The sequence below is a fragment of the Pagrus major genome, chromosome 24 (assembly GCF_040436345.1).
Source record: "Pagrus major chromosome 24, Pma_NU_1.0".
In the NCBI taxonomy this organism is placed as follows: Eukaryota; Metazoa; Chordata; class Actinopteri; order Spariformes; family Sparidae; genus Pagrus; species Pagrus major.
The window spans coordinates 12296096-12309009 of record NC_133238.1 but is presented as its reverse complement, the minus strand read 5'-3'; the positions used below and the strand labels follow the sequence as shown (position 1 = coordinate 12309009).

The 12914-nt window shown below is 40.9% G+C and overlaps 1 protein-coding gene across 1 annotated transcript; it reads left to right on the top strand.

Annotated features, from left to right (window-relative positions):
- The first annotated feature begins 4773 nt into the window (after positions 1-4773).
- Positions 4774-11996, top strand: LOC140991983 (sorcin-like). The gene is made up of 8 exons (XM_073462167.1): positions 4774-4926; positions 6435-6689; positions 6832-6901; positions 8594-8637; positions 8768-8915; positions 10116-10229; positions 10441-10499; positions 11089-11996. The coding sequence occupies exons 1-8, from the start codon at positions 4903-4905 to the stop codon at positions 11113-11115; spliced, it is 741 nt and encodes a 246-aa protein (XP_073318268.1). The 5' UTR covers positions 4774-4902; the 3' UTR covers positions 11116-11996.
- Positions 11997-12914: the final 918 nt, after the last annotated feature.

Sequence of the window (12914 nt, the reverse complement as noted above, 5' to 3'; positions counted from 1 at the left end):
GTTTATCCTTTACGATCGTCACGTGTTTGATAAGGCAAATTAGGGACTGAAGTTATTTCCTGAATTGATCTCATCGATGTACTTCCCGAGCAGTAAATGTGCTTAATTATTCAGTAAATTCAATGTGTTTTGACATGTTCCCGCCATTTTACAGCCCAAAATACACAAGACATTTGATGATATGCTACAGCTTTGCTCAACTTTTTTACACCATGCTAGCCTCTAGGGATGACAGTGTTGTGAAATAGTTATCTATTAGTGCCAGCATGAGACTGACAACAGTGGATTTGAGTCAAATGTCTCAACAATTAATGGACAGGCTTCCATTTTCAAAACGTATTTTTGTTCAATACTTTTTGACGAATAAATGCAAAAACAAAAACATTCCCAACAGCCTGTACTCTGTGTTTAGTGCTAATGAGCTAACTAACACGCTAAACTAACACAGAAAACATTATATCTGCCTAACATGATAGCATTGTCAGTGTTAGCATGATGACGAAGTGTGAACCCACCGTGACTTCACCCACTGGTTTGCATATTGAAGCCAGGAGTTTGGCGTTAAAGCGTCGCCATTTTGTTTTTTGTAACCAGAAGTGACCGTATTTGGACGAGACGCTGGAGCTGAGGAGGACACCCTGATTGGATTGTCAATCACAAGCTAATCTTCTTTATAGTCTATTTTACTGTAAATAGGACCATCATTTACACAATGAACATCATGCCGTATTGAAGAAGACCTAAAACTAGCGACTGAGATCATAAACTCACCAGGAAAATGTTTCCTGAGGTTATAAATCAAGTGAGAAGTACGGCCATTTTCTCATAAGCTTATGTGCAGTTGGACTTCTTTTATTGCACCCAGTGGAGTCGCCACCTGGTGGTCATTAGAAAGAATGCAGGTTTAAGGCGCATGTGCACTAGCTTCACTTTCAGACCTGGGACCTAATTTCATATTTTATACATTTAATGATGCTAATCTTAGCATTTAGCTCAAAGCTCACAGACCGGCTAACATGGCTGCAGACACTTAGTCTTGTCTCCAACATTTCACACTCATGTCTCCTGTCATGTCCACCACTGCCTCAGATGACTTCACATAACTGTTGGACGACTGATAACACAGAGCTGTAGCTGCGACGAAGGCTAATAAACTGACCATCGTAAATACCATGAAATGCACAAACTGTATTTACATAATCATTAATAACGTTCCTGTTTTGGTCTCGTTCCTGAAGGCACCCCGAGAAGAATATCGCTGACTGTCGGACACAAGGGTGGAGAATTTTAAGATAAAAACTTGCAAACTGTATTTACATTTTAAAGGAATAATATATGTATTTTCTTTATTTTTTAAATGACAAGCACACTTCAAAACAAGAGGGAAATAAAGTCGATGTTAGTGCATGTGGCCACAGACTGTGGAAGTTTTCCTCTTTGTACATACTCTAAGTGCTGACCAGTCCTAGTGAATGCTAAAAGCCTGTTAAAAGCTTAACAAATATAAAGCTGTGCCTTTATGAGGAATAGACATCATATTCTGCACTTGTTCCCCTCGCACCGGACATCCTCAGCAAACAAACAGACAGTGCATGCTTTCCCTAATGCAGCACGGCTTGTTTGAAGAGCATCGCTTCATAGATGCCTCCATTTAGCGGACACTAAAAACGTTTATAGGTGTCACTTCGTCCAATTGGAGCGATACAGTTGAATAAGAAAGAAAACAACCGTTGATGCTTTAAAGAGCTGTGATTGAAAAGGTCGTTTAAATGTGTGTACAGATGTTTTTTAGTAAGTTATTTCTTGTATATAAAATGAGAAAAGTACAGCACAGTAACAATCAAGGATGTTTTTAACTCTACCGTACAATGTTTTCTTGTCCATTGTAACCTAAAGATCAATATTTTTGTTATTAGTGACTAAAAATAAGAAAGAAAATACTAAAAATATGAAATAAGCCTACAATTAAAGGGTAACTCCACCAGTTTTCCACATTAAAGTGTATTTACAGGTCTTGAGGGGTACTACAACATATGTGAAAAAAGCAGGACAAAGCCTTTTGTGGCTTTAGAGGAAGCTGCATGTAATCTGATTAATTGCCTCCAGTGAAGTTGCATTGTGGGTAATGTAGGCTCCAGAATGTGTGGAATAAAAAAGGGGACATCTCTGGTTCTGCTGTATCGATTTTGATCATTTGTTTGTAAACATATGATCCATATGAGTCCAAACCAGTGGACTGTTTGGTGCCTACATTACCCACAATGCAACTTAGACACTAAGTGACATCACTGGAGGCAATTTATCAGATTACATGCAGCTTCCTCTGGAGCCACAAAAGGCTTTATACTACTTTTTCACACTTGCAGTACACTCTCCAAGACTGATAAACTAAATATTGGTGGAGCTGCCCTTTAATCATCAACTATTTTTTCCATGTCCATCCTAAGTTCTGAGAGTGCATGGCGACATCTTCAAACCTCAGAGATATTTAGGTCAATCTTTGCATTTAAGAACCGGAATATTTGCAGTTTTTGCTTGATTAAATGACTGAAACAAGTAATAAATCATGAAAATTATTGTTGTTCGACTCCAAACAATGAGCAAAGGTCCTGTTCAAAATGTTTCCATCAGTTAAATGTTGCACAACATAGTAGAGCTGAGGTTAATCGCACAGTCATTTATCATCACTACAGCACATAACATTGTGTACTCCCTGCAATGGCTGCTGGGTATTTGGCACTTGAAAATCCCTGACTGTAACCAGTTCTTCTCAGGGAGTCGTCCAGTGTTTATTCACAGGGATAAACAGGGGTGCTTGGTTTTGATTTCGCCAGATGTGGTGTGAGTGTCGGTGCCATAATTGCATTCTTGGCTTGAGGTTGAATAGCGTTCGAGTTGGGAAGTTATTGTTTGGGGGACTGTGAGGGAATCGGTGGTGTAAGAAATGGGTCAGTGAAGCTTCTATTACATTATTGTGTATCTGCTTAATGTAGTGTAGCAGCAGCTGACCTCCACACTGTTTCTACGTCTGCACGCAGACACATTGACCACTCTGCTCCTGCTGTTATTGCACATATGTTAGTGCACACATGTACTTCAGTTTGAGGATATGAAAAACATACAGCAAGTACCCACGCTTTTATTCAGCTAAAAGCAAAAACCCCCTCTGTTTTAGTTCCTGTAAAGGTCATTGTAACTGATAATAATAATTTTTTTCTTATCTTAGACTGTGATACAGTAGATTGCTATCCTACTGTGAAAATCTTGCAACCGAATAGTCACAGTTTTGTCAAGAAGTCCATGTTTGCAGACAGGAAAATAGATAGAAAAAGATATTTCTGAATGAAAAATAGCACAGGAAGAAATCCCTCATAACACATCCCTCATTCGCATTGCTTGTTTATAAAACAGGGATTTTAAAATCTGTAATAATACGTTGTCATATTAAAAGTCACGCCGTCATGTGACTCCAAACTGTGCATCAGGTGTTTCACAAAAGACAAGCTCTCACATATTATTACAACATATTTACCTTCATAGCTGCCAGTATGCCCTTATACTCCATTATCAGCACCACTCACACTTTCACTAATCTGACTGTCACAGCCACGTTTCAGTGCATGGGTGTCGGTATGCCCCTGTGGTTAGAAAGTGGACACCTTCCAGCACAGATGTTTGGTTAAGTCTGAGCCACGACATCACAGTAGAGTTAAACAGGAAGTTGTGACATCCTCTGCACCCTTGACCACCTGCTTCCTGCATAACCGAGTACACTGCTTTACAGTAGAGTTCACAGTGCGCTTCCTCGGAGTGTCACTGAAGAGTGAAATACAGATCAGGACAGGTGTGTCTCCTCCGATCACTTTCAGGGCCGTGGATTCTCACCTTGTAGCTTCTGATAAATTCCCATCACAGATGACAGCCTTTGAGATAGAAATCACACAGGATTTGTGAACATATGTTTTTTTTTCAAGCTTAATAAAGCAGACAACCAATAGATATAGAGAGAGTTTGATATTCCCTAGAAAGTTGAGCAGAAAACATTTTCTCATAAATGTACTTCAGAAGTATCTTATGCTGCTTTTCAGTGTGTTGTTGTATGCTTTAAAGCAGTTTGAGTTAACTCTGCCACTATCTAAAAGTTACTGTACAAATTAACCTTCTTTACTTCAAGTTGTAGAAATAAAATACAGTTATGGCAGTAGCAAAAGCCCGAACAGCACCATCTAGTGGTGATAGGAAGCCATGCAGAACAGCCCAAATCATTTTCCTGAAGTTAAAAAGCTTTAGAAACATGTTAACTGGATCTCTAGCTTTGTAAAAGCATCGGGCAGGTTTTCTTTGAGATTATAAGCATTTGTACAGGAAATCTCCGCCGTTAAAAAGTAAAAAACACGATTTTAAGGCCGCAAGGGAAAGGACATGGAGAGTTCTTCAGGGTGAGTTGAAATACTGGGAAAGTGGAGCATCCTAACTTTATGGCATATAGGAGTAGTATACTGTAGTGTAATTAAATATGACACTCAGGAGCTGGTGCGCATTGGGCAATAAGTTTGATGAATTGAACATTTTTGTAATCTCATTACTTATTTTCATTTGTGTTCCCGCTTTTACATATTTGACTCCCCACCCTTTTCGACCGTCGTTTAAGGATCTCTTACATTTTCGAGCAGTACCTAAAGGCCGCACCTAAATACTCACGCAGCTGGTGGGCGGGGCTTCTCCTACTCCTTCTCGCTCATTGGTTTATCTGCGCGGTCACTCAATCACTTCCGGCAGCTTTCGACAGCTCGGATGTGATGTAGCATCTGTTCGGACTTATCGGAAGTTAGCACCGTGTACAAATCAACGACAATCACTTCAAAGATATTAAACTTGTGACAGCTCGCTCCATCTCACGAAATGGCTTATCCAGGCTACGGTGGGGTGAGTAAAAGACCCGTGACCGTGATATTATGGTGATTAGCGAGCTGCACTGGTTAGCATAAAAAGCTAGCCCGGGGCTCGTGTGGCAGTGAATTTCCGATAATTTGTCCGAAGATGTGCTGTGACATGTTTTCCTGCCTTCTGTATAAATGTGGACACACATACGCCACAAAACCACAGTAGGGGGCTTTGTTTGAGTGTCTTTTGTAACTCAGGAGCCATATTTGTGCTCACAGTTGTCAGAAATTAACATTAACTCTGTCTTCCGGTATGAACGTCCCTCAATGTTGAGGAGTGAAACCACATTACCTGTCGCCCACTGCGTGTGGGTGTGAAGAGGCTTGACATGCAGTGTGATGTGCTTATCCAAACCCCCTTAAAGGACTATATATATCGTACTGTAATACAATTATTTTGACATGATTAGTACAAAATACTCACTTGGTGTAATTATAAGTGTCCTGGTGAATGCACTCTGACCCAAAGGACAGTAGACACACCCTGTTCTGCTTTTATCTGCTGTCTGGAGAGTTATTCAAAAGTTATTGGCACATTGTGAGACTTAAAATGATTGTTTTAAGAAGGTTAAAGTAAGTTTTAGCAAACCCACAATGCCTACCATCAAGCCAATAACTGGCCTCCAGAGGTGACATGGTCAAAGGTCAGCTTCACACACTACTCGTCATGATTAATATAAAGCACCAGTAACTAAATCCAAAGTTTTGCATGCTTTAAAGTGGGATAGTCTTCTTAAAATGATCAAATGAGAGACAATAGTAGTGGTCCTGTAAAATGGTTGCATTTTAAGCAGACACACACACAAAACAGAAATGAGTCATTTGCATGAAAAGCTTACCGGCAAGTTTGTATATTTGAAATGAAGGGAGTGTTATTCGTCGTCTTTCAGTCCCACCACAACCACATTTTATATGATGCTGAACATGCAAGGTAACTTTTTTGCCCCATTCTTAAATGAGACCTATTATGTATTTTTGATTTTTCCCGTTCCTTAAGTGTGTTATATACTATTAGGTTCTTATGCATGTAAATGGTCTCAAAAGTAAAAAAGCCTTAAGTCTGTGCCAACGAGAGCTCCTCTCTCCCACAGAAAACACTGCTCCTGAAGTAGTCCTGCCTTTTAATTCCGTAACTTTGTGACATCACTACGTCACCATGTCACACATTTACATAATTTAGTTATAGAAGTGAGGCTAACTGGAAGCTGAATACATGTCAGAGCCGACCAGAGACGCAGTGAGCGGTGTTAGCTCAGGCGTGTGTGAGCTGACCAATCAGAGCAGACTGGGTTTTCGGGGGGCCGGCCTTAAAGAGACGGGAGCTAAAACAGAGTGTTTCAGACAGGGGGAATACAGAGCTGCAGCACTGGACAGTATGAGAAAACTGATGTGTTTTTGAGCATTAAAGCGTGTAAACTTTAACATTTTGACGCACTTACAGTACGAAACAAAATGTTGATCGAGCTGCCTTGTTTCTGTTCCTTGCCTCAGTATGGGGGTCCGATGCCAGGCATGCCAGCTCAGGGGATGCCGCCCCAAGGAATGCCAGGAGGCCCCATGGGAGGGCCCATGGGAGGCCCCATGGGAGGCCCTATGGGTGGGCCCATGGGTGGGCAAATGGGAGGCGCACCAGCCCAGGGAGGATATCCCTCCCCCTATGGAGGAGGCTTTCCAGGTACATACGGCGCCCCACAACCAGCCGCCAATGATCCAATGTGGGGTTACTTCACAGCCATCGCAGGCCAGGTAAGTGTGAAGAAATGTCAACAGAATAACTTATTTTGTTGTTTTTCTGCTCTCATCACTTGACACTTGACCAGTCTCCTTAAAACCTTTTTTATCCCTCTGAGAGTTAAGATGTCTGAATATCGCTTCCTGTTCTGTGCAGGACGGTGAAGTCGACGCTGAGGAGCTCCAGAGGTGTCTGACCCAGTCTGGTTTCACCGGCAGCTACTCTCGTAAGTTCACCACTCTCCCTTCCACACAAGAGGATGATTGACTTCATAATCATAGCCCTCCTGCGAGTTATTTTATATCGCTCAGTTAGGATTAATGCTGCCGAGTGTTTTATTCTTCTTTGACAGCCAAAGAATGTAACATGCCTTCACTTGCTCTTGGATTTGTAGTAGCGAATCTGAGGGCTCTCACATTTCTCTGCAGTTTGTGAGGAGCAGTCAGGTGGGGTTTCCCTAGAGGGGAAGTGAGCGATGGCTTCTTAAACCACTGCTGAAACACATCGACAATGTGCACAATGTTTGCTGACATGTCTGTGTGAGTTCATGTGAAACAAATGATTTATCAATTTACAAGAGCACGAGGATGAATAGTATACAAAACTATTTTAAAACATGCGTCACAGGTTCCATGCATGAAGTCCTCACACACCTAAGAACATTTATTACCACCATGTGACGTTTTGGGTGCAAGCCTTTCCTCAGACATGACACAAAAGCAGGGACACACCTTACAAGTACCTTTACCTACTGATCACCTGACAGGTACTGTGACTATAAAAAGATAAACCACAAAGAAAAATAATTACTACAATAAATGTGTACAATATATTCTAAAGCACCTGACTATACCGTAACAGGATCATCAGCTAAATGAACTGCCGTATAAAAGTAGATTGTATCTCTCATCAGACAACATCTGCATGTTGATACTGTGGGATTGTAGTTAAAGCTGACGGGTAATGTTACATATGGCACCAATTTATTGTGGTAATGAAGAGAAATCAGCCTTAACTTTGTCTTTATTTAATTAACACTTAATGAAATGTTAAACCAAGTGGTGTGAGAAAAGGTTGGGTACATTAAGATTAAGATTTGGATCCTTAATCACTCCCCTGCCACCAAAATGAGCTTTTAGTTAGTATTTTAACACAACACTGATACATGAGCACATTACCTGCAACAGTCAGTTGAGTATGAGCAGGTTTTTGTCAGGATAAAACTTTTAGCCTCAGGATGTTTTGTGAGCATGCCTGCTAATATGATAGCGGGTTGAACAGCTACTTGTCCAATGTTTACAATTGGATTATACAATTAAATGACTCATCTGTACCGAATGTCGTGTCATGAAGCCTCTATTGAGGTTTGTGAATGAAGCTTTCATTGTCTGCCGTCATGAGTTGTGACGGGCGCGACATTTGCATGTTTCTCCCTGTGGAGCCTGATGCGATGTGAGCGTGTTTTGGATGATGTTTTCACTTTCAAGACTGGTGACTGAAGAAATGCACTGTGATCTGTTAATGAACATCAGAGCATCAGCAATAATGTCCAATCAAAGTCAAAGTTAAGCTCCCATCTGCTCCAGAGGCTGAGAAATAAAGGTTATAGTTAACGTTGACAAGTTTTTCAGAAAACCCTCAGGTTTTAGGAGGTGTTTTCAAACAATGCCTGAGGTGTTTGAACACATTTTTAATGGGCGCCCCAGGTCTTAATGGATTAAAGAGTAAATGTGAAGAAATATGGACTGAAGCAGAATATTTTGTCAGATAATAACGTGTTGTGAACTTTGGAAATGATTACATCTATCCTTTTTCAATAAATGTTGACTTTTGGAGTTATGGGAAATGTTTGGATCACACGAGTCCTACGGAGCCACCACGAGAATCTAATCCTTCACTTTTTTTGTTGTCTTCACAGCATTCAGCCTGGAGTCGTGCAGGATCATGATCGCAATGCTTGATGTATCCTTTTTGTACCAGAACAAACATCCGTGTGCTGATCAACACCTCCAGCCCTGATCTTTCCAATCATACTCAATGCTTTCACCACTCTCAGTCAGCTGTTATTAAATCTTAACCACACGTCCGCCAGAGGGACTTCACGGGCAAGATGGGTTTCAATGAGTTCAAGGAGCTCTTCACCGCTCTGAACGGCTGGAAGCAGAACTTCATGATGTTCGACCAGGACCGGAGCGGAACTGTGGAGCCTCACGAGATGAGTCAGGCAATCAGCTCTATGGGTGAGGGGTCGAACAGTTTAACGTGATGGATGATTAACATGATCGAGATGACGGGTCTGATGTTGATCAGAATGTTTAATGACACTTAATTAGACCTCATAGGAGTCAGTTAGGCTTTAATATGAGCTGATTAGAGCGATCCGTCTCTGACTTATCATGCTTGTGATCACAGTAGAGGCACATGCTGAATATTATCCACAGTTCAACAGAGGAAAACATTACTACATGTGCTCCATATTCAAATGTTTTATTACATATATTCATCAAGAATTGACAGTCAGCCTTTAAGAGCAGGAGTTATGATGGAGGAATAAAAATATTAGTGGCTTATAGTGGCATTTTGATCAGGTCGGTTTTTTTAAAACTTCAGACAAAATGCACTTTTGTAACACTTTTCATAGTATTATAGCCCCGAACCAACAAATCTAACAGCAGTTTCAGCCAATCAAATTTCTTGCATAACATTCATAAACATTATAATAAAAGTTGAATAGAACGAGACAAAATTTAAGATGAATACACTTTTAAACCTACCTCATCTGTGCCTTAGTCGCATCAGGTAGATTTTCATCAGCAGTGGTGGTTGTTTAATGGTGTATTAACCACCAGCAAAGCCAGTTTGACTGCAGGATCGTTTGTGTTTATTCGCCTCACCCATGCAGTGTTTATCCACCGCAAACAGCTGGATTACTTCAGTACATTGGCCATGAGCTAACGTTAGCCAGCAATGGCACACAAGAAGAGTGTGTGTGTCTGTGTGTTTAAATTCAGGTCTACATTCACCATTCGGCACCCACCAGGCACTGTGGATCACTGCTGCAGTCAGGTTGATACACAGGAGTGAAGATGAATCCAGTCTTAACCCCAAAAGCTAAAAAATAATCTCTGAGCTCTCCTCCCGTCGGTAAATGGCTCAGGATCAGAGCAGAATCAGATGTGACTGTTTGTTCCTCAGGTTTGGCTCATCAAGTCTTTGCCATTGTCACTAAAATTGCACCTGATCCCAAATGTTGACAAATACAAATCAAAAGTCTTGTGTTACTGATATCATAATATTATACCAGCTCACTTCCTTCAGTGTTTTCTGAAAACCTTGGCAGGGCTCTACAGTCGTGTGAAGTTGCTCTTTTCACTCACAGCCTCACAGGAATAATGTTGAAAGAAGAAAAAGATCCAGTAACTCTGACATTTTGTTTTCAGGCTACCGTGTCAGTCCTCAGGCTCTAAACGCCATCATCAAGCGCTACAACAAAGGAGGAAGGATCTTCTTCGATGACTACGTGGCCTGCTGTGTCAAACTGCGAGCTCTCACAGGTAAGAAACACAGAGCCGGGATCTGTGGTGGATAGAAATAACCCGACTTCTGTGCAGACGCAGACTTTAAATGTGAACTGACAGCGAGATTGCTTCTGGTTTTCCTCCACCTGTAATCCCCGGTGTTATCTCTGAAGTGCTGTGACATTCAGCTGTTGTGAAATTAGCTTTATTGAAATTGTGCTGTGAACGTTCGCTCTTCCTGTTACAGACAACTTCAGGCGGAGAGATACCATGCATCAGGGCTCTGTCAACTTCCAGTATGATGATGTAAGTCCACCTCTCACAAAGTCCTGTTTTATTTTTGTAGCTCTCACTCCATCCGACAGTTTATTTAGCCTGTATCAAAGTGTCTGAGGGACTGTATGAAAATGACTAGAATGAAGCTTATGTTCCACTAGAGCCTGCACAGCTTTATGAAAACTGTCTTTGGATCCTTCCCCTGATTTAACATTTACCACCTGTCACTTGTTTCAGCCTGACATACATCACCTGTCCATGGGGGGGAGATGCAGTTTGGGTTTGATCTTTAGCATAATCAACAGCCCCAAAGTGCCGTATAGGGCTACATGTTCTGCTCATTTTCCTCCCCCATTTTTGGCCCCTAATAATTTTGGTACAGCCCCCTCATTCCACCTGATTTAAACCAGGTATTTTGGTCCCACTTACTTAATTGTTACAGTCCCTGGTGCACAGATAAATTAACCAACTTTTTGCTCTTCATCCCTTGCTTTAATGACCTGCCGTCTCAGCATGAGTGCAGCTTTAATTAGTGTTTCCTGTCGAGCTCCTGTGGGTGATTTCGCAAAACGACTCTGTGGTTGTTGACACTCTTTGTCTCTGCTCTCCCTATCCACAGTTCATCCTCTGCACAATGGCCATCTAAGTGCTGCTGTGTGTCCCACACCACGAGGTCAGGGCATTTAACGAACCAATCAGTGGTGGGTTTGCGGAGCGCTGCCTCACAGCAAAGCAGAGGGAGGCCAGTATATCAGACCGAGCTGTCATGAGCCGCGACAGAAGTACCCATTGCTTGTAACGCTTGCTGTAATGCTTTAGTCTTGTATGTGACACAGGGATGTGCTGAAGGTGTATCAGGTGCACACACACATAAACACAGTATGTATCCACATTAGAGGGAATATAATAGATAAACATGTCAGTGTCTTTAAAGCCCTTATGTGTTTTTTCAAAATAAAAGCAGATTAGTGTCAGTATGTTATGAAAGTGTTCTTTACACATAGTGGCTTTGAGGGATGGAGGTTTCAGTGGAATAATGTAGGAATTAATCTACTAACCATCATATAAGTGTGAATATTAAGCTCTGGCTTTGGAAACTGCAATGTGAGCTGATTGTATAAGGATCCTGTCACCTATTGTGCCATTATAATCTCTGAATGTATGTTCTAATATATTAAAAGTATAACTTTATAGTAATGGAAGCATCATGACTTATGAGTTGTCATGTTTGATATTTTGTGCACTTGTTTTATAAGAGCTCTACTGAGCCTAACGACAGTAGATCATAGATGTAGTTTAGCTTCATAACAAGCCAAAGTGACTGTGTTAAATCCACACTGACACCTGTTATTAATGATACTGAGGTATAAAATTATTATTATATAGCTACAAATGCTGTAAACATTCTGTTGTCCATGTTTCTGTTCAGTTTTTCACATGTATAAACTGCAGTAGAGTCAGCTCTGCATGACACGTTGTAGTAAAGATCATATTTTGTTACTCACAATAAACACTTTTTAATCAGTATGCATTCTGTTTATTAATTTATACAATTGCGCATTTTTTCCCCAGTCTATTTACACAATATATTTAATTTCTTTAAATATAGTTAAGAACGGAAACATTCAAATTAGCTGTTAAGTGTTGCATTGTATAAAATACAGTGGCAAACATTTAAAAAATGCATAAAAACAATTGTGAACAGCACTAGATTTAAAAAGTGACATTTATATCCAGTACAGCAAGTTTTTCTAATCTCTGTGCAAAAGTTTGCAAATCCCATGAAAGTTCAGTGGACGACTCTTTTCAGGCCGTTGGACATGTCGAGTTAGGCCTCAGCAACTTTTGTTCTACATCTGTGCTCTGGAAAGAAAGCTTATCAAAGAAAACACCCCGCGTCCTGCTGGAAACATCTGTGTTGTCCATCTTAATCCTGCCATCACCTCTTCACTTCAGCTCCTCTTGAAGCGTAGGAAACATGAGCTTTTGATGTTATTACCGAGGGGCGAGGAGGTTTCCATCGGACTTTATGTGAGAGTAAAGAGTTGAGTACGTTCAGACGGAAAATGTAGAAACATGAAAATCAATGTGCAATATCAACTCAAGACAAACTATTTCAACAGCACGAAGCTCAAAGTGTTGCCCGTCACTGACGTCTTGCTGCTACATTGAGAGGCTCTGCAGTGCATTCATCACCTTCATCATCCCACCAGCAGTCCACACCGTTCTAACTAACACCAGGGGCTTTTTAAAAAACAAACAAGGTACATAGAAAAATAATGGCAAATTAAATACTTTGTTTTAGAAAAATAGGTCTAACCGTTGTTTCTAAATCTCTGGTTGAGTTTTATGTGCTGGACCTTATGCGTCGATACATGTCACACACAGCTGATTGAGACCTTTTTAATAATTAAGTTGAGTGCAGTCTCCATGCAATACATGAGC